Source organism: Aulonocara sp. 'chitande type north' Nkhata Bay, linkage group LG11 (genome assembly GCF_057382095.1).
Source record: "Aulonocara sp. 'chitande type north' Nkhata Bay isolate Kocher_YH1m ecotype deep benthic linkage group LG11, A_spYH_male_GT1.1, whole genome shotgun sequence".
NCBI classification, from domain to species: domain Eukaryota; kingdom Metazoa; phylum Chordata; class Actinopteri; order Cichliformes; family Cichlidae; genus Aulonocara; species Aulonocara sp. 'chitande type north' Nkhata Bay.
The window spans coordinates 10,796,831-10,821,830 of record NC_141354.1 but is presented as its reverse complement, the minus strand read 5'-3'; the positions used below and the strand labels follow the sequence as shown (position 1 = coordinate 10,821,830).

General features: G+C 41.0%; 3 protein-coding genes across 3 annotated transcripts in view; 1 reads left to right on the top strand and 2 right to left on the bottom strand.

Moving 5' to 3' along the window:
• The window catches only part of LOC147318541 (neuroendocrine convertase 1-like), a 111,262-nt gene extending 106,953 nt beyond the window's left edge, over positions 1 to 4,309 (bottom strand). Inside the window, exon 1 of the mRNA XM_086310150.1 lies at positions 4,288 to 4,309. Within this exon, the coding sequence (XP_086166276.1) occupies positions 4,288 to 4,309 (22 nt within the window). The remainder of the gene's footprint in view (positions 1 to 4,287) is intronic.
• A 1,356-nt stretch (positions 4,310 to 5,665) lies between these two features.
• The window catches only part of LOC147318539 (uncharacterized), a 31,846-nt gene continuing 12,511 nt past the window's right edge, over positions 5,666 to 25,000 (bottom strand). The window contains exons 2-3 of the mRNA XM_086310149.1: positions 18,223 to 18,315; positions 5,666 to 5,761 (exon numbers count right to left, since the gene is read on the bottom strand). Of these exons, the coding sequence (XP_086166275.1) occupies positions 5,666 to 5,761; positions 18,223 to 18,315 (189 nt within the window). The remainder of the gene's footprint in view (positions 5,762 to 18,222; positions 18,316 to 25,000) is intronic.
• On the top strand, positions 21,640 to 23,343 carry LOC147318540 (uncharacterized). The gene is made up of 2 exons (XM_086309870.1): positions 21,640 to 21,814; positions 21,890 to 23,343. Exon 2 carries the CDS (start codon positions 21,890 to 21,892, stop codon positions 22,415 to 22,417), a length of 528 nt encoding a protein of 175 aa, XP_086165996.1. The 5' UTR covers positions 21,640 to 21,814; the 3' UTR covers positions 22,418 to 23,343.

The window sequence follows — 25,000 nt, the reverse complement described above, 5'->3', positions numbered from 1 at the left end:
CAAAGAGTGCATTCTCTTTCTTTATTTCTTTATTCTTTATGTACATAAACACACAGCTGCGATGTTGATCCACCGTATCACGGCTTTTTTATCTCCATTGTACATTTTCTATCATTTGTCAGAGCGGAAGCTAAGCGGATGATAATACACAAGAACAGACAAGAAAGACTGAGAGCACTGCAGCAGGACGTGAGCCAGCACATTCTTCTGCAAACACAGCCACCAATTCCCATCACACACACACACACACACACAAGCTCATTTTAATATCTTAGTGAGGACATCTCATTGACATAATGCTTTCACTAGCCGCTTACCCAAACGCTAACCATCAAAAGTGAATTCCTAACCCCCAGCCTAATCCTAAACCTAACGTAATTGTAACCCTAACACTAAAACCACATTTTGAGCCTCAAAACTTGTGAGAATGGGCATTTTGTCCCCATAAGTGACCATTGGTCCCCACTAGTAGTAGCATGCCAGTTTTCTGTCCTCACAAAGATGTCTAAACATGCACACACACACAGACACACAGTCATCAGTGGTTTACTGTTGTAAAGCTTACAGTGATCTATTCAAACACAGTAAAACACCTGCAAAAGACACATAGATATTTAATATACCTATGATCAAAAGTATTACTAAACTGTACTACTAAAAATGTTTGTAATTCTGTCTCCCTCTCTCTCTCCCCTATTCACATACATATATACTGGAATTACTAAAATGTGTAATATCTACAGTGGGGCAAAAAAGTATTTAGTCAGCCACCGATTGTGCAAGTTCCCCCACCTAAAATGATGACAGAGGTCAGTAATTTGCACCACAGGTACACTTCAACTGTGAGAGACAGAATGTGAAAAGAAAATCCATGAATCCACATGGTAGGATTTGTAAAGAATTTATTCGTAAATCAGGGTGGAAAATAAGTATTTGGTCAATAACAAAAATACAACTCAATACTTTGTAACATAACCTTTGTTGGCAATAACAGAGGTCAAACGTTTACTATAGGTCTTCACCAGGTTTGCACACACAGTAGCTGGTATTTTGGCCCATTCCTCCATGCAGATCTTCTCGAGAGCAGTGATGTTTTGGGGCTGTCGCCGAGCAACACGGACTTTCAACTCCCGCCACAGATTTTCTATGGGGTTGAGGTCTGGAGACTGGCTAGGCCACTCCAGGACTTTCAAATGCTTCTTACGGAGCCACTCCTTTGTTGCCCGGGCGGTGTGTTTTGGATCCTTGTCATGTTGGAAGACCCAGCCTCGTTTCATCTTCAAAGTTCTCACTGATGGAAGGAGGTTTTGGCTCAAAATCTCACGATACATGGCCCCATTCATTCTGTCCTTAACACGGATCAGTCGTCCTGTCCCCTTGGCAGAAAAACAGCCCCATAGCATGATGTTTCCACCCCCATGCTTAACAGTAGGTATGGTGTTCTTGGGATGCAACTCAGTATTCTTCGTCCTCCAAACACGACGAGTTGAGTTTATACCAAAAAGTTCTACTTTGGTTTCATCTGACCACATGACATTCTCCCAATCCTCTGCTGTATCATCCATGTGCTCTCTGGCAAACTTCAGACGGGCCTGGACATGCACTGGCTTCAGCAGCGGAACACGTCTGGCACTGCGGGATTTGATTCCCTGCCGTTGTAGTGTGTTACTGATGGTGACCTTTGTTACTTTGGTCCCAGCTCTCTGCAGGTCATTCACCAGGTCCCCCCGTGTGGTTCTGGGATCTTTGCGCACCGTTCTCATGATCATTTTGACCCCACGGGATGAGATCTTGCATGGAGCCCCAGATCGTGGGAGATTATCAGTGGTCTTGTATGTCTTCCATTTTCTGATGATTGCTCCCACAGTTGATTTTTTCACACCAAGCTGCTTGCCTATTGTAGATTCACTCTTCCCAGTCTGGTGCAGGTCTACAATACTTTTCCTGGTGTCCTTCGAGAGCTCTTTGGTCTTGGCCATGGCGGAGTTTGGAGTCTGACTGTTTGAGGCTGTGGACAGGTGTCTTTTATACAGATGATGAGTTCAAACAGGTGCCATTCATACAGGTAACGAGTGGGGGACAGAAAAGCGTCTTACAGAAGATGTTACAGGTCTGTGAGAGCCAGAGATTTTCCATGTTTGAGGTGACCAAATACTTATTTTCCACCCTAATTTACGAATAAATTCTTTACAAATCCTACCATGTGGATTCATGGATTTTTTTTTTCACATTCTGTCTCTCACAGTTGAAGTGTACCTCTGGTGCAAATTACTGACCTCTGTCATCATTTTAGGTGGGGGAACTTGCACAATCGGTGGCTGACTAAATACTTTTTTGCCCCACTGTATCTATCTATCTATCTATCTATATACATACATATATATATATATACATACATACATATACACACATATACATATATATATATATATATACACATATACATATACATATATATATATACATATACACACATATACATATACACACATATACATATATATATATATATATATATATATATATATATATATATATATATATATATATATATATATATATATATATATATATATATATATATATATATATATATGTATAGGCAGGGCATACATGGAACGCCATATCCAAATGGTCGGCATAGTGTACAGGAACATCTGTGCCGAATACGGCCTGGAAGTCCCGAGGTCAAAATGGGAGACGCCCCCTAGGGTGGTGGAGAATGACCGAGCTAAGATCCTGTAGGACTTCCAGATACAGACGGACAAAATGGTGGTGGCTAACCAACTGGACACAGTGGTGGTAGACAAACAGAAGAAGACGGCCGTAGTGATCGATGTAGCAACATCAGAAAGAAGGAACACGAGAAGCTTGAGAAATACCAAGGGCTCAGAGAAGAGCTCGAGAAAATGTGGAGGGTGAAAGTAACTGTGGTAATTGGAGCACTAGGTGCAATGACTCCCAAACTAGGCAAGTGGCTCCAGAAGATCCCGGGAACAACATCGGAGATCTGTCCACAAGAGTGCAGTCCTAGGAACAGCTAAGATACTGCGCAGGACCCTCAAACTCCCAGGCCTCTGGTAGAGGACCCGAGCCAGTATGTGGCTATTTCACACCATTAAATATTTATTATCCTTATTTTTGTTTCTGCTGTTTTTATGCCTGAGCTTTTAAACTAGTTGTGGGTTCTTGTTTTTGTGCTTTTTTTGGGTTTTCTTTTTCTTATAACAGATGTTTCCTGCTTGGTTTCTTTATGTTGCTATTATCAGGTTTTAGTTTCGGAATCTAGTTCCTGTTTGTGGTTTTGTTTATATGTAATTCCTTGAGTTTCAATCTCTGTGTTAAGTGTTCCTGTTTAATTTTGGTCATCTTTTGTGTTTTGTGTTTAATTTAACTTCTGTTGTCTCATCAGCTCTGATTGTAGCTGTGTTGCCTTTGGTTTCCACTCTACCCCGAGTGGTTGTATTTAACCCCTCTGTTTGCATCTATTCTTTGTTGTGCTGTATTGTTGTTGTCCCTGTGTGCTGTCTGCCAGCTGATGGATCTTGTTGACTTTTTGGAATTTGCTATCAGCCTAAATAAAGGTTTGCTTTTTGTTTACATCCATCTACATGTACAGCCTGCTTTTGGGTCATCACTTCTGCAAAACATGACAATAGATAATTAAACTTAAAAACTGTGGCTCAGTAAAGTATCAGCACAATAATGTTTTCTTTTGGCATGTCTCTTTCTGTCTTCTTTCTCATTTTGCTAAACATTAGACTCAATCATTCGATTGCTGCATTTCACTTCAGTGCGGCATACTCATTTTTTATGTACTCTCTAAGGACCTGTAACTGAGAAACCCTTCTTAGTATCAAGGTAAAATTTGGCAGACTTTTTTGAATTCATTACACCAAACTTAGCTGATTCAGATAGACTCAGGCACTCACTCATGTTTCGTGGAATAATAAGAATGTATTTTGAAAAAATTGAATACATACTACTTTACCCACTCGGACTTTATTTTTGTGATATCTGCACAAATCCAGCATTGTATTTTCAAGCCAAAATCCTGCAAACACACACAAATTTTTTTTTTTGCTAAATACGAATGCTGCAGCTGTTAAATTAACTAACATTTTGCATTAGCTACTTTTCCCATTACCCATTTTTACAGGTAAAAATGTCTCAAAAGACAATGAAGAAGTTCAAAAAAGGAATAAATAAACATGTAAAGGCTTAATGCCACTTTTACCACATTTTCAGCTGATATCCATCCACTGATGTCTGCAGAATGAACATTACCTTGGGCCAGATAACCCACCATGATTGGTCTCACTAGCTTAGGCTACATTAGTTTTGCCTCATAACAAGGAAACAAAGCCAGGAGTCTCACTCCTTCTTGTCTTCTTTCTCTTCTCACCCTCTGGGTTTGTGTGCATATGAGCATTAAAACAGAAGCTGCACCTATGCTGCACCTATGCAGCTTCTGTTTTAGCCAATGAAAATCCAGGTTAAAGCTCAATCATGCAAAAAAGAAATCATATGTGAACATGGTCCAGAAACCATTATCTCTGGGCCAGAAAACTGTCCTGTGGTCAGACAAATCAAAATCTGAAATTCTTTTTGTAAAACACGAACACTGCATCCTCTGGACTAAAGAGGAAAGGGAGCATCTGGTTTGTTATCAGCGCTCAGTTTAAAAGCCTTCATCTCTGATGGTATGGGGGTACATAAGTGCCTATGGAATTGGCAGCTTGCACATCTGGACAGCCTGGATCAGTGCAGGTTATGCATTCCCAACCAGATGACATCTTTTTTCGTCGAAGGCCTTGCATATTTAAGCAAAAAAACAAAACAAACACCCCCCCATCCCCCCACTCACACACAGTGCATCTATTACAACAGCATGGCTGCATAGTACAAAAGCTGAGCGTTGAACTGACCCGCCTGCAGTTGAGATCTTTAAGCAACTGAGAACATTTAGATCATCATGAAATGAAAAATATGCCAAAGGAGAGCCAGGACTGCTGAGCAGGGAGAATCTGATACCAGACAAGAATGGAACAACAAGAGGGGATGCTAATGTTAAACATGGCCCTGTCCCAATTTTATTGAGATGTGTCATTGCCCAGCAATTTCAAACTGACATATGAATGATTTATATTTTTCTTAAAATGCTACATTCTTTAAATTAAAACAATATGTTGTGTTTTGAATGAAAAATTGGTGTATGAGAGCTGCAAGTCATTGCATTCTAGTGTATTTATTTATATTTCACACCATGTGCCAACTTTTCTGAAATTGAGCCTGATGAAGCCAAGTGGCTATTGAAAGCCAAACTAAGAAATACTTTAACTGCAGTTGTTTATTTATGTTTTACGGCCTTTTTATAGTTTTATTTGAAAGGGTACAGCGAAGAACGACAGGAAAGCAGAGGGGGAGAGAGAGGGGAGAAGCAAAGAGCCATGGGTCGAATTCAAACCCGGGCCGGCCGCTCTCAGCCATGGTCGCCTGCTAATCCCAGTGAGCTAAACCAGTGCCTGCCTTCAGTTGTTTATTTAGTAATGGGTATTTCATGGCAGAGGGACTTGAACCAAAGTTTTCTGTGAAAATCACAGAAATTCAGCAAAAACTAATAACTCAGCACAGTGAAAAACAAAGCATTAGTCAGGGAACAGTATTAGTCAAACTTGCCATTGGTAGTGCCATGGTCCAGTCTTGTCACAGGAATTCGTTTGTCTCTGTAATGACAGTGCTGTCTCTGCACCCAGTGAACCTGGAAAGCACACAACAAAAAGAATCAGAGCTCACCTGTAAACTGGAACTATTAGTTTGTAATCTTCTCACTGATAAATGAAGGTAACTCTGAGTATTTTCATGTCTGTGTTCTCCACTTTTCTTATACAGGCATTTCAATTTATTTCACTCTTAGTGGGTGTATTGCGGGGGAATCTGAAGCAGTAAATGTCAAGTTTGAAGTGGTTTGAATATTTGAGCTAGTTCAACTTCTTTTTTGGCAAATTTCCTGCCTCTGGGAAACACTGCAGTGAAACACACAAATAACGTACCTGCAAACACCTAATGTGTATCTACATGTCGCCAACTGCTTGTTCACAGGAAATCATTGGAAGTCCAGACATTTGGAATAAAATGATACAGAAGAAGATGCTGTGGCCTGATTTAAACTCCATGAATGGAAGCATATTTTAAATGGGCACTTTACTACTTCTTTACACTGATTTGGAAATATGAAGAAAAAAAAATCACTTCACCTTAACAAATCACCTTTGGCTCATCCCAAAGACGCTCATGCACTACAGCTCTATTAATCATCTCTCTCAATTTCGCTTTCGCAATTTAACTTTTTTTCTTGTTGTAGTTTTACGAGGATAAAAGCAAGACAGTGAGAGGCACCGAACAAATAAAATATTTTGTCCTATTCTGCTTCACACTACTTTGAAATAGAGGGGGGAAATCCATAGCACGGGGAGAGCTGGGCATCTTTATGGAGGAGAGTAAAAGGTTTCCTCTTCATTAGTTCAAAGAGTACTCGCTTACTCTCTCCTTTGCCGTTCCATTGTCCTGGGTTAAAAGCAACAAAAACACCCCCGCCTCACCTACACCTCTGTCCTCCATAACACGCATGTGCACGCATTCACGCGCACGCACGATTTCTTTCATAGGCCGCTGCTCGCAGCTTTGATCTGATAAGAGGCTGGTCCTTGTGAAGGTGGGTGAAGTAAATCAAACAGCAGATCACAGACACGCATACGCACACGCACATATCACTGTCAGGCCACTATTGTCCTCTTACACTTAAATCAGAGTGGAAGAGGTTGAAAATAAATACTACTGAGAGGCGGCGGCAGTCTTTTATGTTCCTAAAAGCCTGCTTGGTTTATTCCCTCTTCACCATCTTCAATTATACTCAATTAACAAAAGCTAGGAGCTGGTCTAACCTTCCCAAAGAAGACAGCTGTTAAAGCTAAGAACTCGTCATACGTGATGTGAAACAGAGGAGAACTCAGGCAGAGAGAAGATGTGATGTGCACAAATCTGCAAATGTAATCAAATGGGTGTTTATTTTAGGTGCAGCGTATTGATTTATGCTAATTTAAGATGATTTAAAGCATAATAAGCTAAGTGTAACAAACACTTGGATTTGTTAGCACATTTAGGCAATTCCTATTTAGCAAGAGAAACATTGTTTCTAATTTATGTGTGAGCTATACTATTGCTTTGTTTTGTTTGTTATGAATACAAAAACATGTACCAAATTCAGAGTGCAGCTCCAAACTAGCATTTTACTTAGGATATACTGTGTAGCACAACAGTGCACTTGGTACATATGTATTCCTCTGGATAATCAGAATAACAGAACTGATAGTTCACCTTTCATGCGCATTCATTCAGGACATTCACATAAATGTCATCATGCTAATGCAAAACGGACACGAGCAGTTTCCCAATACAGCATGAGCCAGCCACTGGGGTCCACTGAGACTTTATCGTTGGCATGCAATGGACAGCATCAGTGAGCAAAAGCTTGCAGCTGCCTTTCACTGAGTTTTTATTTGCACGTTGCAAAGCACTTCTAAAAAACATAGTTATCTCTGCAAAGGAGTTTATGTTTCTGGTAGCATTTGCATGTGTGTCGTCATTTTGTCTCTGTAGTTTTTAACAGGTTTTGAGTGAATTCTGCTGAAACGTTGTAGCGGTTTAGAGTGGGGTCGTGTTAACAATCCATTCAAAGTTTGCTTACGTCAACTTAACGATTTATTGTGTGAAAATTGACACAAATCCTTAGGAACTATCATTCTTAGTGTGGTACATATTGTCAACACATAGAAAGTACTGTATAAAGATTTAAAATATTATGTCACATTTGACCTCTGATTAACAAACTGATCTGAAGGTCAAAGTAACAGCGCTATTTAAAACTATGTATCTTATTGCCATTATTTGTAATGACAGTTTGTACTGTCATATAGGGAATGAACTATGACATACGGGGAATCTAAATTTCACCTCTAAGCTCTACTTCAAGGTCAAACTTTCAGAAAATGGTATGTGTGGTTTAAAAATATCACATTATAGTTTGCATCCAAATATCATGTCACATTTGACCTCTGACCTCAACTTTACATTTGACTTTTGTCTTATTTCAAACTAACACCAAAATGTGTTATTTTGATTGCACTACAAACTTCTTAAAGTGCATTCAAAAAGAACAATGTAAACTAAAAGAATATGTACAGAATACAATACTATTATTATTAAAAGTAAATACTGTAGAGTGAGCTGCCATGGTGGAGGTTTGCACTCTCTGAGTTCTTCTTGTTTTATTATATTTCTGTTTTAACTTATATTCCACTATATACAATATGATTGTGGGCTTTTAAATACACTGGTTAAAGAAAGTGTTAACAGGAATATTTTCAGATGCATCTCAAACGTCAGGTCAAATTAAACTGGGAGTAGTATTGGTAGGCTATTGAAGATATAACCATTTTCAGCTGGCTAAGCAGTTAAACACCAGAGCGGTGTGTGGCAATAGTTCCCAGAAACTTTTAGAGAAAAGTATTTCCAAAGTCACTCTATTTACGTTGGTTTCCAAAAGTGAAACCAATGACAACGGGATGGATGAAAAATTTCCGTGGAGGCGCATAAACTCGCTGGCAAATAGTGAGTGTGTGCACGCATGTGTGAGGGTGTGTGCGTGTATGTCCCAATAGCCTTGTTAAACCCCTTCAGCCTCTCCTCTCGGGGAGCAGCCAGGACATGGTGATCAATACACATGATAGGGAGCTAATCGCTCTCTGTCAAACCAAGCCCTGCCATCTACTAATGGCACACGCTCACTTGGGAATGCGCGCGCGTGTGTGTGTGTGTGTGTGTGTGTGTGTGTGTGTGTGTGTGTGTGTGTGTGTGTGTGTGTGTGTGTGTGTGTGTTTTCAGGCCTTAATGGCAGATTGAGACTCTTCAGGGAGTGTTGCTCAAGGTTAGGCTCAGGGGACGAGGGGCAATTGACCATACTGTCTGTGACACTGACCCCTCTACTGTCAGCACATTCATCATCCAACTGTGATGCATGGGCAGCACACACACACAAACACACACACACACAAACACACACACACACACACACACACACACACACACACACACACACACACACACACAACAAAATGCACACAATTTCCAAAAACACATGCCACATATACCTGAACTGAAAAATGACATCGTAAGTTTGTGCAACATCAATTATCAAAGCTGCTGACACTTTGCCCTTCACAATAAAAGCATCACTAAATAGAAAAAGAGATATACAAAAGGAACATGGTATGAGATCAATGGAAAATAAAAATAAAGAAAAAACTGAAAAACAAGTTTAGAAAACTCATTTTTAAACAGTGAGTGGGGTAAAAGAGACACACAGAGAGAGCAGTGGAGTACTTGCTTGATTGAACAGCTGAGATAGAACTGACAGAGGCACAATGTGAATGTGTGGAAGAGGAGGGGAAGAAAGACAGCGAGATGGAAGGAGTAAAACTGCATGAATGTGTGTTTAAAGACATCCCATGAAGAGTGTGAGTGTGCGTGTGAGAGTGTGTGTGTGTGCGCGCACGCAAAAATGGCTCTATAGAACTGAAATGAATGAACAAGGAAGGTGCTGACGAAACGCAGAAAGAAAACTGTGGGTGTTAGAGAGAGAGAGTGAGTGTGTGTGTCTGTGCAATACTCCCATGTCTCTATATGAATGAGTGGATGCGGTGGATGGCAGGCAGCTGCAGCAGTGTGATAGCCGAGCCGAGCTGCACAGATATCAGCGCTGACATTTTGGGCTTCACTACCCACCCACGGCCCCACGGGAAACTGATGGCAATAGCAGCAGCAGTGGCCGCATCACCCCACCGTCGCTGCCTCCGCTGCAGCCCCAACCCCTCCCTGAGCTTGTCAATCTCAAAGCTTTGCTTCCTGACGCACCGTCGGCCTTAGCCTGGCTCTGGTTGGACCCATTATGCCACACAGCAGTGAGCACACCGCATGAACTACCGTCACCAGACCCCGCAATGCACTGCTGATTCCTATCTAGTCCTCAACCCTCCCACCACACTCACCAAGTCTGCCTCTTCATTCAATCTCATCTCTAGCTGCCAGACTGATAGTCCTGACCGCAGAGAGAAAAACGACAGAGAAGAGGGTTTTTTTTTCTGTGTGTGTGTGTGTGTGTGTTACTGTTGCAGAGAAGGCGAACAAGGAAAGATGGGGAGCTCTACAGTAGCACACAGTAAAGGGAGGGAGGGCAAAACTGCTGAAAGAGAGGAAATAGATAACAGCGTGATACACTCTGGCCCCTCCTCTAGGCTTCTTTTAGGGCACCTCTTGGCCTCCTCTCCTCTACCTCATTCCTCCCTCCTTCCTCCTCCCCCACCAACCCCTGGGCCCTCTGGTGTGTTGCTCACTCCATTGTGTCAACCTTCAGAAGTGCTCAGTTTGAGTGGCAGGCCGTCACAGATCAGTTCCCTGCTAAAGCGGCCCGGCAGGCCAGGGTGACGGGCCAGGAAGGGATCTAAGTGGGGTTTATCAGCGCTTCTTAACGCCTCTCCGGCTGCCTGACACAAAAGAGAGGGGTATTAAACATCTAAAGCAAACCAAAAAGCGTGAAAGCTCCTTATAGGGCCGCGGGATTGCGGATGTGACTGGAGTCTTAAAAAAAATAGCAGAAAAAAAAGGAGAGGAAAAAAAAAAGAAAAATAAGGAGAAGGGGAAAAAACACACACACAAACGTCTCAACAGTGAGAAAGTATTGAGGGAAAATTCAAATGTTTTTCCTGTCCTTTGTGGATAGAAGAGTGGGTTGGAAAGAGGGAGGGAGAGGGAGAGAGAAATCCTCACATTTGAAACAGACATTATACTGCTTGCAAAGCTGAACACAAATATGCAAGTTAGCTAATGTTAGGGTTGCCAACTCCCTGAAAAATAAATAAGGGACACCTCGTGGCCAGGGCCGGACGACCCAGTTGTCTTCACCCTTCCCAGTGTGGTGAATTTTCTAGCTCTTTTTTTGTGTGTGAAATTATTTTTTTAACCCTTTGACTTGAATTTGATTTAAGTAGATGTGTATTCTTTGTGATATGAACACATGTGAAACAAATGATCATTTAGCCATTTATTTTTAGCTCAAAATGACAACATTAACACAGTAAAACAGGTCTCCTTCTTAAACAGAAGCCTGTCATGCTTAACTTTTGAGAATATAAGTAAATCTTTCTTTAAAAGAACTCTGTCCTGCTTAACTTAAAATAATAGAAAACAATAGAAAGAAAAACATTCTTGTAACAGTGCACATTTAGTGCATTTAGTACAATCGGCTTCAGTTGAAATATTATTTCAGCTTTTCTAATGCTAATCAGCTGCTCCTGTTTGTAAACCCGCTTGTTCCCATGATTACGCATCTTAACTCATCATCATTATTCATCTATGTATTACTTTTATGTATTAGTCATCTATTTGTTGTAATCATCTATTCTTGCAGTTGTTTATTACACAAAATAAATTATATTATCACACTTCTGGCCACATAGCGCTGATATTCATTGCACATGCCCATATTAACTTTTTCCAGCCAGGTGTTTTCCTTTTCCCATTCTTCCCTTTCTCTGAGGGGAACAAACATTGCTGCTCTAATGCTGGGCTCACACTGTGCGGTTTTAGGCCCATTTTGAGCCGATTTTTGAGTGATCGGACCGATTTTGGCCTTCATCGTGCGTCGTGTAGTATACGTGGGGTAACGAGAAGTGATTAACACCTCATGACCAGCTCCCGATCATCAATCGCTCGTGAGGGTCTCATCACAGCCGCTCACACTGCTCGCGCGCAAACACGTAAACGTTGGTGTAAAAGATGGAGCAGCACGGCTGTGCAGCGTGTGATCTGGACACAAGCGATGGAGGCACAACTTGTAGAACTTTGGAAAGCTCATCCGAGCCTTTTCGATGTGGCATCACAAAATTATCACGACCACAACAACCGTGAAAACAGTTGGATTTACACTGCTGCTCAATCACAGCTGCCTGATCATGTTTTTCATTAGCAAATTAGCAAAGTTGATGGTGGTGTGTCTGTGTGAGTGAAAGACGGAGAGAGAGAGAGCGCGACAGATTTTCTGTTATAACCTTCATGTTATGGAGGCACAGTGTGAGCACTCAGGTCGATCAGAGCATCGGGCGGTATAGTGTGAGACCTGCATCGTGACCTACCAACTTCTAATCCCTGCGAGTCAATCGTGCAGTTTGAGCAGGAGCTGAATAACGTGACTGAAAAAATCGCACAGTGTTTGCCCAGCTTTAGGTGTACTGTCGTCCGAGACTTGCACCGCCGTGTCGGCGTTTGTTCCCCTGTTGGCCATGCTTCTTGTTGTGGTCATCTGTTGTCTTCCGGTATTTTCTCCGTAAGCGACCTTTCCTCGACCAATGAGATGAGCGGTAATCTGAATTGTCATACTCGAATTGTCATAAGTGTGCTGTCAGCTCATTGGTCACAAAGCAGGAGAGGGGCTGGGAATTATGTTTTCAAACAAAGCGTTAATTCCATTAAAAGTTATAGACTACTTTTGATTCTCACTGTATTACGGGACAAAGTGCGTCCCTTATTAGCTCAATACGGGACGTGTACTTTTGTTTCGAAATACGGGACGATTCCGTATTTTAAGGGACGGTTGGCAACCCTAGCTAATGTAAATCAGGTAATGGTAACCCAAACAACAAAAATGATAAGATAAGCCCAAACGGCATTAGAGTGGTGGTTGGGGTGAGGCTCTTAACTTCATATTCTGTCTTTTAGACAAGTTATCTTTACAGCCTTTTTGATGCCGCTTGGAAAATAATATGGAGCACAAATGAGGCAAAAAACAAACAAACTTAGATTTAACTTAGCATTAAACAAAGCTTCCAAACTTCTGTTAAAGCTCCTAAATCAGTGTGAATACATTACAGATTAAGATTTTATTTTGCGAGCTAACAATTATTCTGGCCTTGTAGATTACAAATGTCGTATAGTCTATCGTCACAAAATAAAATCACAGTAGTGAACAGATAGGTAAACTACTGGTAAAATTAATTAACAACATTCATGATCAAATTAATGACAAATGGATTACACTTAGTAGCTTTAGTTGCAGCGACCACTGACCCCATCTATAAAACAGTTTCCTAGATTTATAGTTATTCTCAGAACTAAGAATTGAAGCCCCAACCACGCGTTAGCCGCTAAATGTGGTTGGGGCTTAGCAGCTAGCACTCTGTCAAATGTCAGTAAATGGTGTCTTTCACTCCCACTGGTGTTGAATCAATAAGTTCATCAGAGTTAAGAGTTGTTTACTGCCCACACAAAGTGATTTGCTCGACATGCATCACTTTGGTGTTGACGTTTGGTTGCTAGTGGACATTCCCGGTTGCACAATGTCCACTAGCATAATGCCTACTGTATCTAACACCCACGATATGTCAAAGAGCAGAATCATTCACTCCCAATGGTCGTGGCTTCAACTACTTGCTTAAAATATGAGCTTCAAATATCAAATATAAGTTCAATTAAGGAACCAATTCACACAATTATCTAATTCATTGATAATTCTAAGTATAAACAAAACATTTCCAACAATTTCATATAAAGTTTTATGAATGTGAATTTCTGCTTAAGTCATACTTAAGAACATAAAAGTTGATCATTTTAATAGTAATATCTGTATTGCTCAATGGATATATCTAATATGGTTTTTATTTTAAATGCATCAAAACAGTTTGCACATAGAAGAAGTGAGAAGCAGGATGTACCTGAAAGCACTCTCACTCTTATTCCATCTCTATTCTACAGACATAGCAATGTAGTAAAGTTATGCTTTATGCAATTAAAATTCTAGGACTTTAGTTTAGGCACAATATCAAGAATTAACAAAGATTACTATAGATTTCTATAATATAATTAACACGTTCATCAGACAGAGTGTAACTTTTTAAAAGCAACATATAAGTAGGGATGGGTACCGGTATCCGGCACCGGTTCTGACATAAACGGTAGCAACCAGACCGAAAAGCAGAATTTTGTTAAAAGCCGAGAAATGCACCGTATTTGATAGCTTGCTGCGAGACTTCACACCGTCCACATCTACTGCGTGTGTGGTGCCCGTTATCGGACCTGGAGTTAGCAACATCCCCCAAAAACCCGAAGAGGAGAGTCCTGGCCCCTAGCCCTGCCAGTGTAGCAGAAATGATGACGGATGATGATGATGGCAGCAGCAGCCGTTCTTCTCTGCATGAGTAGCTTAATGTTGTACGTGTGTAATTTATGTTGAGTAGGCTAACCACGCTATTAAATGAATGCATGTAAGGTGAACTAGCAAACACCGTCGTAGTTACATGCGGCTGTCTTCTTGTTTGATGGCAGATACTCCCTTCACCCTGGCCAAAAAGGCTAAAATGACCAAAGAAAAGTGGAAAACAGCTAAACATGAGAGGTTTTTGGACAAAGTTTGTGTTTTTTCCATTGTTTAAGCACTGCTTCCAGCCAAGAGTGATACCAGATATGCCCTATAGCTGCAGAAAAGGCACACATTGTTATCTTTTTACAAAAAAACAGCTAAACATGAGAGGTTTTTGGACAAAGTTTGTGTTCTCCATTCTTTAAGCACCGGTTCGAGCACCGTTTAAGCACCGGCACCGTTTCAAAAGTACCAGTTTGGTACTGGTATCGGATAAAACCTAAACGATACCCATCCCTACATATAAGGCTAAACTTGCACTGACAAAAATATTTTTCGATTTGCTGTCACATTTTAAACACTACAACAACTATCACATTTATTAGCACATTTTCACTTTTATACGTTTTTAAGGATTTAACACACTGCAAATTTTAGAGGTCGTTCAATAACTCGATATTCAATCACAAGGAGATCGAGCATCATTTGACAACAACTGGACAATGCATGCTCTATCTTAATTTAGCTGTGGCTGTTTAGAATATATTTCATTTTTTATGCAAAAATAAGACTACCTATTGGTGAGCTTACACTAGTTAGGTAAGCATCACTAAAAGTTTAGATGTTTTGCTAGCTGCAAGGTAAAGCCTATATTTGACTTTATTTTTTCTAAAAGCTGACCTTGGCCTTTCATCATTATAGCATCCTCACTATAATAAATATCTTTTAGCGTCCTGCTTATTTTTTTCAGTTTATATAAGAAAAACTTCACACTTGTTCTGCCGGTAATGTCTTTTCTCCTTGACTTCTGTCTGCAGCTTGCAGCTGTCGTCTCAAGTGTTGCATCAATAAGGTGCCTGTACAGCTCAGATTAATGAGACAGATATTAAAACAGATTTCTTTTTAAAAAGAAGATTCAAACCAGGTCATCACAAGACTGGAACATGCTGTGAACAGTGCCTTTCTGTATCTGTGTATTAAGTGTGTAGTACACCAGCAGGAACCAATGTGTGTGTCAAAAGATGGCAGGGGGTTAGTATCTGAGACATTTGGTAAAAGGTCAGTATAGAGTTTGGTCAGAAACATGTCTGCGCGTTTGAGAATGAAACCACAAGAGGTACAATAGTTAGGACAGTTCGGAAGAGAGTCGTTGAGGGGAAACGGGGTTTCAAATAAACTACGTACACATACACACGCAGAGAGACAGAAGAGAAACCATGTGTGTATGTGTCTGTGTTTTTGCTTCGTTAACAGCATTTTTACATGTGCTTTATTTGCCAGATGTGCATATATGGTCTTTCTCCATGTGTCTCTAAACCCTCACATTGGTATGTTTTTCCACAGCTTTGCTAATGATGCCATTAGCATTGAGATTAATACCACAGCTGATTGCTGCCTTGCTGACAGAGGGCTGCATCAGCTGGGATTACACAGTGGCAAAACCTCCTCCTCCTCTGAGATGCCACTGTGGCCTCCATTCAATGTGACTGTGTGTGTGTCAATGCAGCAAACAATAGACTGAGGCTTCTATGAGCTGCAGCAGCTGCGGCAGATCGTGCTAATTTATTAAAGATGTTTCTTATTCTTCTGTCAAGAAGATTTAAATAGTTCCCTTTCATTTATTTTCTTTATAAAGGACTCCTCAATAGTTTGCAACAGTTATGATATACAGACAGGTATAAATGATATTTTATGTTGCGTCTTATTTTGTTTGCCGTGGTTTTACAGCATTATTAATCAATACGCCAAGTTACACTGCACAGCTGTTATTACAATATAGTTACAACTATTTCTAAAAGGTAAAACAGCCCTCGGTTTAATTCCACCTCCTGACAGGAGTAGATCTATCTCGTGAAAACACAGCCTCATTATGCTTTTGCTACACAACGATGCACCAGTGATTTCACCTTTCATTTCAAAATGCAGGTGCTTTGCAGAGTAACACAAACACCTCAGTGAGTAGCACTCTACCACATCACTGCAAATGGGATCTCAGCAACAGTAGGGCTTTTTTACCTGTAAATACTATTCTACTGTAAATACTATTCTAACTGTGAAGGGCAGATTAAGCCGCACGAAGCTAATTTTAACTCCGTCGCAACCTTGCAGTCTACTAAACTTTATATGATGCAGTAACTGGTGGGTTCTGCTATCAAACCCACCTGCTATGCAATCCAAAGGAAAAAAAACAGCAGACGTGTTTGTAAAGATGGAAGCCTGGTCAGAGGTGGGCGGACGAACTATTGCTAAGGCTCTGGCAGGAGGCCAGCTGCTTCAGCTAACACACTCTAATTGTGTTTGACAACACATAACCCAACATAAGCATGTCTTCCATAAACCCACAACAATATTAACTGTATTCAGCTAAAAAAAAGAAAGCAAATAAAGTGCATTATATAAGTTGGGAAGCAAAGAAGTTTCAAGGGTTTTCAGAGGGTTCAAGTAAGCTGCAATAGCAGCATTTTTTTTACTTGCTACAAAACTAAACGATAAGATTTCTTTAAATGAAACAAAATTCCAAAATAAAATGACTGTAATGGGAAAAAAAATGAAGGCAGCTGGCAGGGAGAAGCAGCGTCTAAATACGCAATTGTTCATCATCCCAAAACATTATTTGTGCAATCCATTAAATGTAAGACTCATTACGAAACGTGAGACATTTAAGGGTGGGAATTTATTTTCACCTAAAGTTACGATAGTAGAAAAGTAATTAAAGTTACAGTTTAATGAAATCATGAACCATACATGGAGTCACTGGAGATTGTGCATAAATTACTTCAATTAATCACACGCACACTGATTCAGATGATAACTCTGAATCGGAAAGTTTGGAATTCCTTTCTCTCCTTTGCTTTCAGGCTGTTTGTGTGTCTGTGTGTGTTCGGGTGGGAGGGTGGTTTGTAGTTGTGGGGTAGATGCACACACACACACACACACACACACACACACACACACACACACGTCTTTCTATGTGAGTATTTTTATTGTTTTGTGTATTTTGTGTGTATGTGTGTGTGAGAGAGAGAGATTGAAGGGGCAATGTGTTGGAGAAAGGCCAGAGGTCCGGTGCACCCTGGAGAATGGACAGGGGCGAAGCCACATCTCCGACCCTTCCTCTCCCTGCTGTCATGGGATGTCTCCCTGAATGACGGTTTCCATGGCCACGGAAGCCTAGTGAGGAGGTTGAATTGTGAGCTCCGAGGGTAAAGCGGAGCAGCTTGCTGAAGGTGGCAAGGGAGGAAGGAGGAGGGGATGGGTGCACAAAGTGATATTGGGTGGAACAGGCACACAAGCAACAAGAGCAAGGTAAACAACTTTTATCCATTGCTCAACACGGGCCTGCTTCAGTCTTTTTTTCCTTTCTTTTTTGCCAATCATTTTGCTAATCAACAGTGGAGCATGATTAAAACAGCAATGGCAGCTTAAATGAACTTCCATTTGCATACACTCGCTGGGTACAATCAGAACTGATGCCAGAGTGTAAATTCACTGTGCTAAATGCATCAAAGAGTCTCGTCCAAGTGGCTGGATGCTCTCAACAGCTGTAGTTGTGAATGCATTTCTCAGAGTGTTGCAGGAACAGGCAAAGAAATGAAAGATAAAAGTAAACAGAGTGGCTTCTTTTTCTTTTGGGAACACACAGCTCCTTCCTCTGTCAGCGTCCTCACTTTTCAGTCCATCAAGTGTTTTTTTTTCCTTTTCTTTTAGTTCATTTATTCATTTATTTATGGGGGGGTGGGTGGGGGGATACTTACCCTTGCTGCTGCTGCAAGTCTGTCTTCAAAGGTGGCTCTGTCAGGGCGCCCCCTGGTGTCCCTCAGTGTGTACAGACCGTTCAGGCTGCCAACCTGTGAGCATGGAAAGACAATTTCACATTCAGCTTATACAATCCCAAACTTTTAAGGCGCAAAGTGTTGCAGGGTGCAAGTTATGATATAACATTTGATCATGTGGCTGCATTTTATTTAAGAATGCAAAAACAAAGATGCATTTGGAAAAATCACTCAAGCGCTTTCTTCAGCGCAGAGAAACCAATGCAGGTACAGAGCGAGGGTCAAAGCACACAACGCATTCAGCCTTAATCACCCATCTGACCCTTTTGCACAACATGATTTCAGCGTATCCCCTCCGGCCATCTGTCTTGTGTGGGTTTTTCTGCGAAGGGTGGCCCAAAATCAAATAGCACACAGTTTATCTAACCTTATCCTGGGCTTTTCATTTCCAAGCCTTATAAACTCAATCGTATTGACCGCCTGGGAGAGTTAGAACTAACTAAGTGAAATCTACTCGGCAGCAATTGTGTGCAAGGCACACGTTGTGTGAGTGTGTATGTATGTGTGTGCGGGGCTTGCTGATTCTATCTTCCTTCACTTTCATTCTCTCTATTCTCTGTCCCTGAGGTGCATCAGGGCTGAGACTGCCGAGTAAATTGTCCCAAATTGAGTTCCTTCTTGCCGGCAGATACAGGCCACATCCCGACCGTTTAGAGCGAGACGGGGAGGGAGAGAGAGAGAGAGAGAAAACAATCACAGCGCACATCACTCGCTTGAAAAATTTCTCTCTAATTTCTCTTCTTGCCTTTCTCTCCTATGCGCCCTCCCCGTCTCTTCTTCTTTTCCCCTCCTCTGCTGATTTCCCTGCTGCCTCTCTTTCTTCTCTGACTGCATTATTCTTATGCTTCTCCCTCTTTATATCACTCCCCGTGTGTCTTCTCTTGTCTTTGTCTGCTGCGATAGGTGTACATCAGTCTTTCCTTGCTCAGCGTGGCTTTTTCCTTCCCTTTGATGATTCAGTCCTCTCCTGCTTGTTCTCCTTCCTCTATCTTTTATTACCCTTTCTCCCTCGATCCCCGTTACCCTCCTTCATCTCTAACAATTTTTTTCCTCCCTCTCTGTGCTCTTTTCTCGCCTCAGTTTCAGTCTCTCCTTTTGCTCTCTCATCCCTCTCGCCACGGCTGGCCCCGTACCCGGTGACATAGTACCCATCAGTGCGCACTTCCTGCGTGGAGGAGCCTGGCTCCGACAATAATCACACACTAAGTTTATAACGCTTGCAGCCCAGCTGAGCTGAGCTGAATTGAGCACACGCGACTCCCCTGACGCCAGTACAGTCCATTTAACTTGGCAGGGGGCTGAAGGCTGGCTGCGGTGGGAATGAAGCATGAGGCAGAGATGGGGATGCCAGTGTGTTTTTGGGATGAGGGAACTTTGGGGGCTGGTGGGCTGGTGATGGAACAGTAACTGGTGATAGATATGGAAATGTAATGAGGGAGGACAGCTGAAGCTGAAACAGTTGCTGGAGGGGAAGAAGAGGGTGTGAGGTTTTGGACATTTGGGTTTAGGAAGAAAGTTGGGTGGTTTTTTTTGGTGTTTTTTTAAAATATGCGCAAGTAACTCTCTCTGCATAGACTGATACTTCTTCCTTACTTTCCCTGCTCACTTTCAGCAAAATCCCGTCTGTCCCTTTGTGCAGCTTTACAGAGAAAAAGGAGGAACATTTTCAAGCATCACACAACACAGTCTCACAGAAGTTTGTGGAATACTCATGAAACTGAAAACTTCTTTTTTGGTTAGGCTTGAGACAAGATCATGGATTGGGTAAAATACAACTCCTACCACTATTTTTCCTTTTTAACTTATTTTTTCCGGTTGCCTGGGTCACACATTCCCACTGAGGACTCTCCGAGATGTATGTGGCACCCACATGAAATACACTTCCTGATGAACCCTAGTTTCATTGTTGTGCTGATTGCAACGAAAACAGAATAAAATAAAAATCAAGTCCATTTACATAAACCAATAAACTGCTTTTCCATGACTACTTCATATTTTTTATCTATTTCTATAACCACGATCTCCAGCAAATAACTAACTAACCCTGATGTTGGACCTCATTTAGTGGGGCAACAGCAGTATGTAGTCCACAAAGTCCACAAACAGCATCAAATTTCACTTTATGGTTTGTGATCTTCACAAAAGAAAAAAAAGAAAAAACATAGAGTATATATCACCTATATATCTGGGCTTCCTTGTCATATTTCAGCATATTACACTAGACATAAAATGCAAGCCATTGGAGCTAAATATTTCCTTGTGACACAGGTGCATATACCCTTTAAAACAGCAGACTAAGCCTCATAAACACACAAAGACACTTGCTGCTTCAGTGAGTTACTGATGTATCACAAAATGTCAACTCTGGATATGAATCGTGTGCACACATCGCGCACACAGACAAGCTACAGCTGTACAAGAAAATTAGTGAGCAATTTCAAACCAACCAAAACAAACGCACACTTTTTGTGCCCTGCCAGAGCAAGTTCACAGCAAAACAATATGAGGCCAATCAGGGGACCGTTGGTATGGCTCTCCCTCTGCTAATGAAGGCACTTTAAAAAGGTAATCTAATTCACCAGCAGCAATTAAGGCTGGGAGCGCCTTGTCACTATCAATTATTCGCTCCTTCACTCATGTTCTCCAGTGCGGACGCTGAGCCTGCCTGACACACTGCACTGTCGGACAAATCAACCCCATCAGCCAGCAGTCACTGAGAACACTAATCATGAGAGTGTTCAAAGGCACACAAACACACGCCCAGACACACAAAGAGACATGTGATACTGTAGGCTTGAATCGGTGCACAGTGAACTAAGTGAGCTTGGGATGAATTTGGATGTTCTTGCTGACTGGACGCTGGTACCAACAGACTGATCCGTTCCTCTTTGGATCCTCTATGATCCTTTCGTTCTTTTGGGGACTTCTTTGTGAGTGAGCCATTTCCTTTGCTGCACTGCCGCACCAGATCTTAGGGTTCCCCCCACCTATCGAATCCACTTTAACCCCTCACTGTTTGCAAACTCGCTGGTTCCCATATACATAAAGGTTGAAACCCCCTCCACTACCACACACCCTATAGCGAGTTTAAAGTACTACATCACCAGCATATATGAAATCATCTTCATTGCTAAGCTTTTATTATTCTGGTGTGCACAGCTGACTGGCTGCTCCTCTATTAGCAGCTGTTCTTCGCAGCTAGGAGTGAAAGCAGAAGTAAGACTTTACATTGGTAACTTCCTTTAGTCCCTGAGATACGCCTGCTTAGTTTAATTATTCTTTCAAATGGGACTTTCACAGAGTCCAGCTGTACAGCAATCACTTCCTTTTTCATCGCACATAGAGAATGAAAACCCTACCAGTGTGCTTTCTTTTTTTTCAGTCTCTCCACATAAGACAGAGAGAAGACAACCGCAGGATCGAATAGTTCGTTCAGCTGCAGCACAAAACACCAACTTTAGTTTCGGTTGCAGGCACGCTTTGAGACTACAGGGAAACGGGTACCAACTAAAAGGTAAGTTGTGAGAAAATGTTTCTTTAGTGTAGTTTTAAGATTCCTGTTCTCACACTGGGATGTCTTTTTTCATAGATGGCACACGACAAAGCCTTGTTTTGTTTGACTTTGGTGTTGTCTGTGGTCTTGACCTCACCTCCGAAAACCCTCGACTCAATACAACAACTCCAGGACAGCGGGTTTGGTCAGCCGCCTCCTCGCCATGGCCTTAAGCTGCTGGTGTGGTACGTTCAGAACTGCTTGGACAACAACATGAGGGCTCTGTGTGATCCCTACCGGGGAGAATATGGGTTTCACTTGTTTCAGAACAAAGGGCCAGTTCTTCCTGTGATAAAAGACAGACAGCAGTGGAGCTATTACACCATTGGAAACCTCCACTATCCTGGCGCAGAGAAGCTGCCGTATGAAGTCAGAAGATACTACAACCGCAGCAATCCTAAAAGTAACATGGACAGAGTTTTGGTGAAATATAACAAGAACAACAAACGAATCGACGAGCTTTATGCATCCGCGCATTATGAGCCAAAAGAGACGTACAGGATTGGGCCCAATCTTCTTGCATCTCTTCGAAAGAAAATCGCCTTCGTTAGCACAGACGTGTAGGAGACCTCTGATCCTAAATCAGCACAGTATGTAACAGCTTTGAGAATTTTGTGAATCTAAAAAATACAGGTGAAGTCACAATCTTTGCTTTTATGCTAGTTTCTTTGAAATAAAGTAGCCACAAGTTTTCACTTTGAGGCTTCAGTGTAAACTATCAGCTTTTGTGTAACCTGCATCTTATGCCTGCTTGTAGGGGAAAAAAGTAATCAATAAAATGTGTTACAAATGTGGCTCCCAAAGTGGTTTTCCAACTTTTTTACATAGCATGCCCTACTTCAGACAACCAAAAACATTCATTCAACTTAGTGTCCATCCACATTTTTTCTTCTTGTAGTGTTATTAGCAGGTCTAAAAGGGTGTGGAATCACTGTCAAAGCCTCACTACATTCTTCATTTCCAGTTAATACTTGTACAGCTGCTGTTATTGTGTATATATTTATTTATATTTCTTCATACATTCTTATATAGTTCTATATTGTGTATTTTGTTGTACAGTTATTTTATTTTCAACTTTAATTTATATATTTTATCTTATTCTTTCCCAGTTAAATTTACCCTTCATTCTAATTTGTGTTGTACAGTTATTTCATTTTTAACCTTAATTTATATTTTATTCCTTCCTAGTTAAATTTACCCTTTTAAATTTTTCATATTTATTTCCTATCTTATTCATAGCCTTTTCCTTTTTTTGTTTTCTTTAGGTCACAAGCAGTTGTCCAAGCATTACACTACATATCGTACTGTGTATGACTGTGTACGTGACAAATAAAAATAAAATTTGAATTTGAAATTTGAACCGGGCAAATGGCACTGGCATGGGTAAAAAAAAACAACTGACTCAACAAGTTTATCCTCACTAATTCGATTGTATTTTGTTTCTTTTATGTTGCACTGTCAGTTTAGATAATAAAATACTAAACTCTCAGTCAGATTTTAACATCTTTTGAAAGAAACTAAAATCTAGCTGTGTAGAAAAAAAGATTCAAACGTTTCACATTTTGACAATCATGCTGTAGGATGCCTATCAACTGGAGCATGTTTCAGAAAAAATAAGACATGCCTTCAAGAACGTGTGAACTAGTGAAAAATATATATGTATTTAGTATCTTTTTGGTGGGAGGTAGTTAAGAGTGCCTGCTGACGTAAATGTGTTAAACAGCTGATGAAAATTGGGGGTTGAAAATTCCTTTATTATATGATTAGAAAGGCAGTGATCCATGATCAGACAAACCTGTTTAAATTCACTGAGGTTTTTCTAAAGCATTATGCTAAGATTGAATCTGACACATGGATGCACAGCACCCTGACCTATCGCCCTCTTCCCAGACTGAGAGCAGCTTTAACTAGTCCTTCAGACTGTAGACTAGGGCTGCCACGATTTGTCGACTAGTCACGATTACGTCGACTATCAAAATCGTCGACGACTGATTTAATAGTCGATGCGTCGTTTGAAGCTTTGTAAGATCCCAAAAGACGCAGGAATAAGTAGCAGGATTTAAGAGTGTAATAACGGACTGAAACAGAAGATGGCAGCACTGCATGTACAAGGATGCCAGCTGCCGTTAAACCCCGAAGAAGAAGAAGAAGAAGCAGCTGTGTCCCAGAATTCATAGCGCGGCCCAGCTCAGTTTCCAACAATGGCGGCAGCTAGTTAGTTTTAATATTACTCTTATTATTCTTTCTGGGTCACAAAATAAACGTTTAACATATTTTCAGGCGAGAATGTAGCTGTGTAAACCTCAAATATCGGCTCAGTTTATCAGGACACCACATATTTTCAAAAGCGCTCCGACATTTTCGGAGACGTCTGTTACCCACTAGCTCGATAGCTAGCCGGGGGCTAGGTCACTAGCACGGTGAGAACACCGGACTCCCGGCAAATTGTTTTCAAACCCACCGCCGTCTTTCGCTACTCAGGTTAAATATATATGAGTCACTTAGATAAATTAAAAATGTTGTTGTTTGGCTTTTTTTTTTTTTTTTTAGTATTTTATTTGTTCCTGAGTAAATCGGTTTGTCTGAGATTAAAGTTATAGTTTTTACACAGCTGAATAAACGTCAAGCAGACAGCTGATTATCAGAAGTGTGAGATGCTGGAGAATATACTCCGGTGTCCTGTTATATTTTAGATAGCAAGGAGTTTATTAAACTTCACCGAAACAATCTGCAAATTTCATTAAAATTGAATAAACTATCATCTTGTCTTTATTTTTAGTTAGCACCTTAAAAGCTTAAAGCTGTAAGCTAATGATAGTTATATAAGAGCAGATGCTGCTGGTGCAATAAGCTGTAGTTTTACGTCCAGTGGATGATGATCTGATTAGTCGACTAATCGCATAAATAATCGGTGACTAGTCGACTATCAAAATAATCGTTTGTGGCAGCCCTACTGTAGACAGAGGTATAAGTTGACAGACAGCACTATTCACCAGGCTCTTCTCAGGGTCTCTATTGCTTAACTGAATCTCCCCAATCCATGACCTTATTACAAAGTACTGATAGAGAGGGTATATGCATGACAGTGTTGCTGCTGTATAAAGCCTGTAAAGAAAAAATCTGAACTTAACTATGTTGCCACTGCAA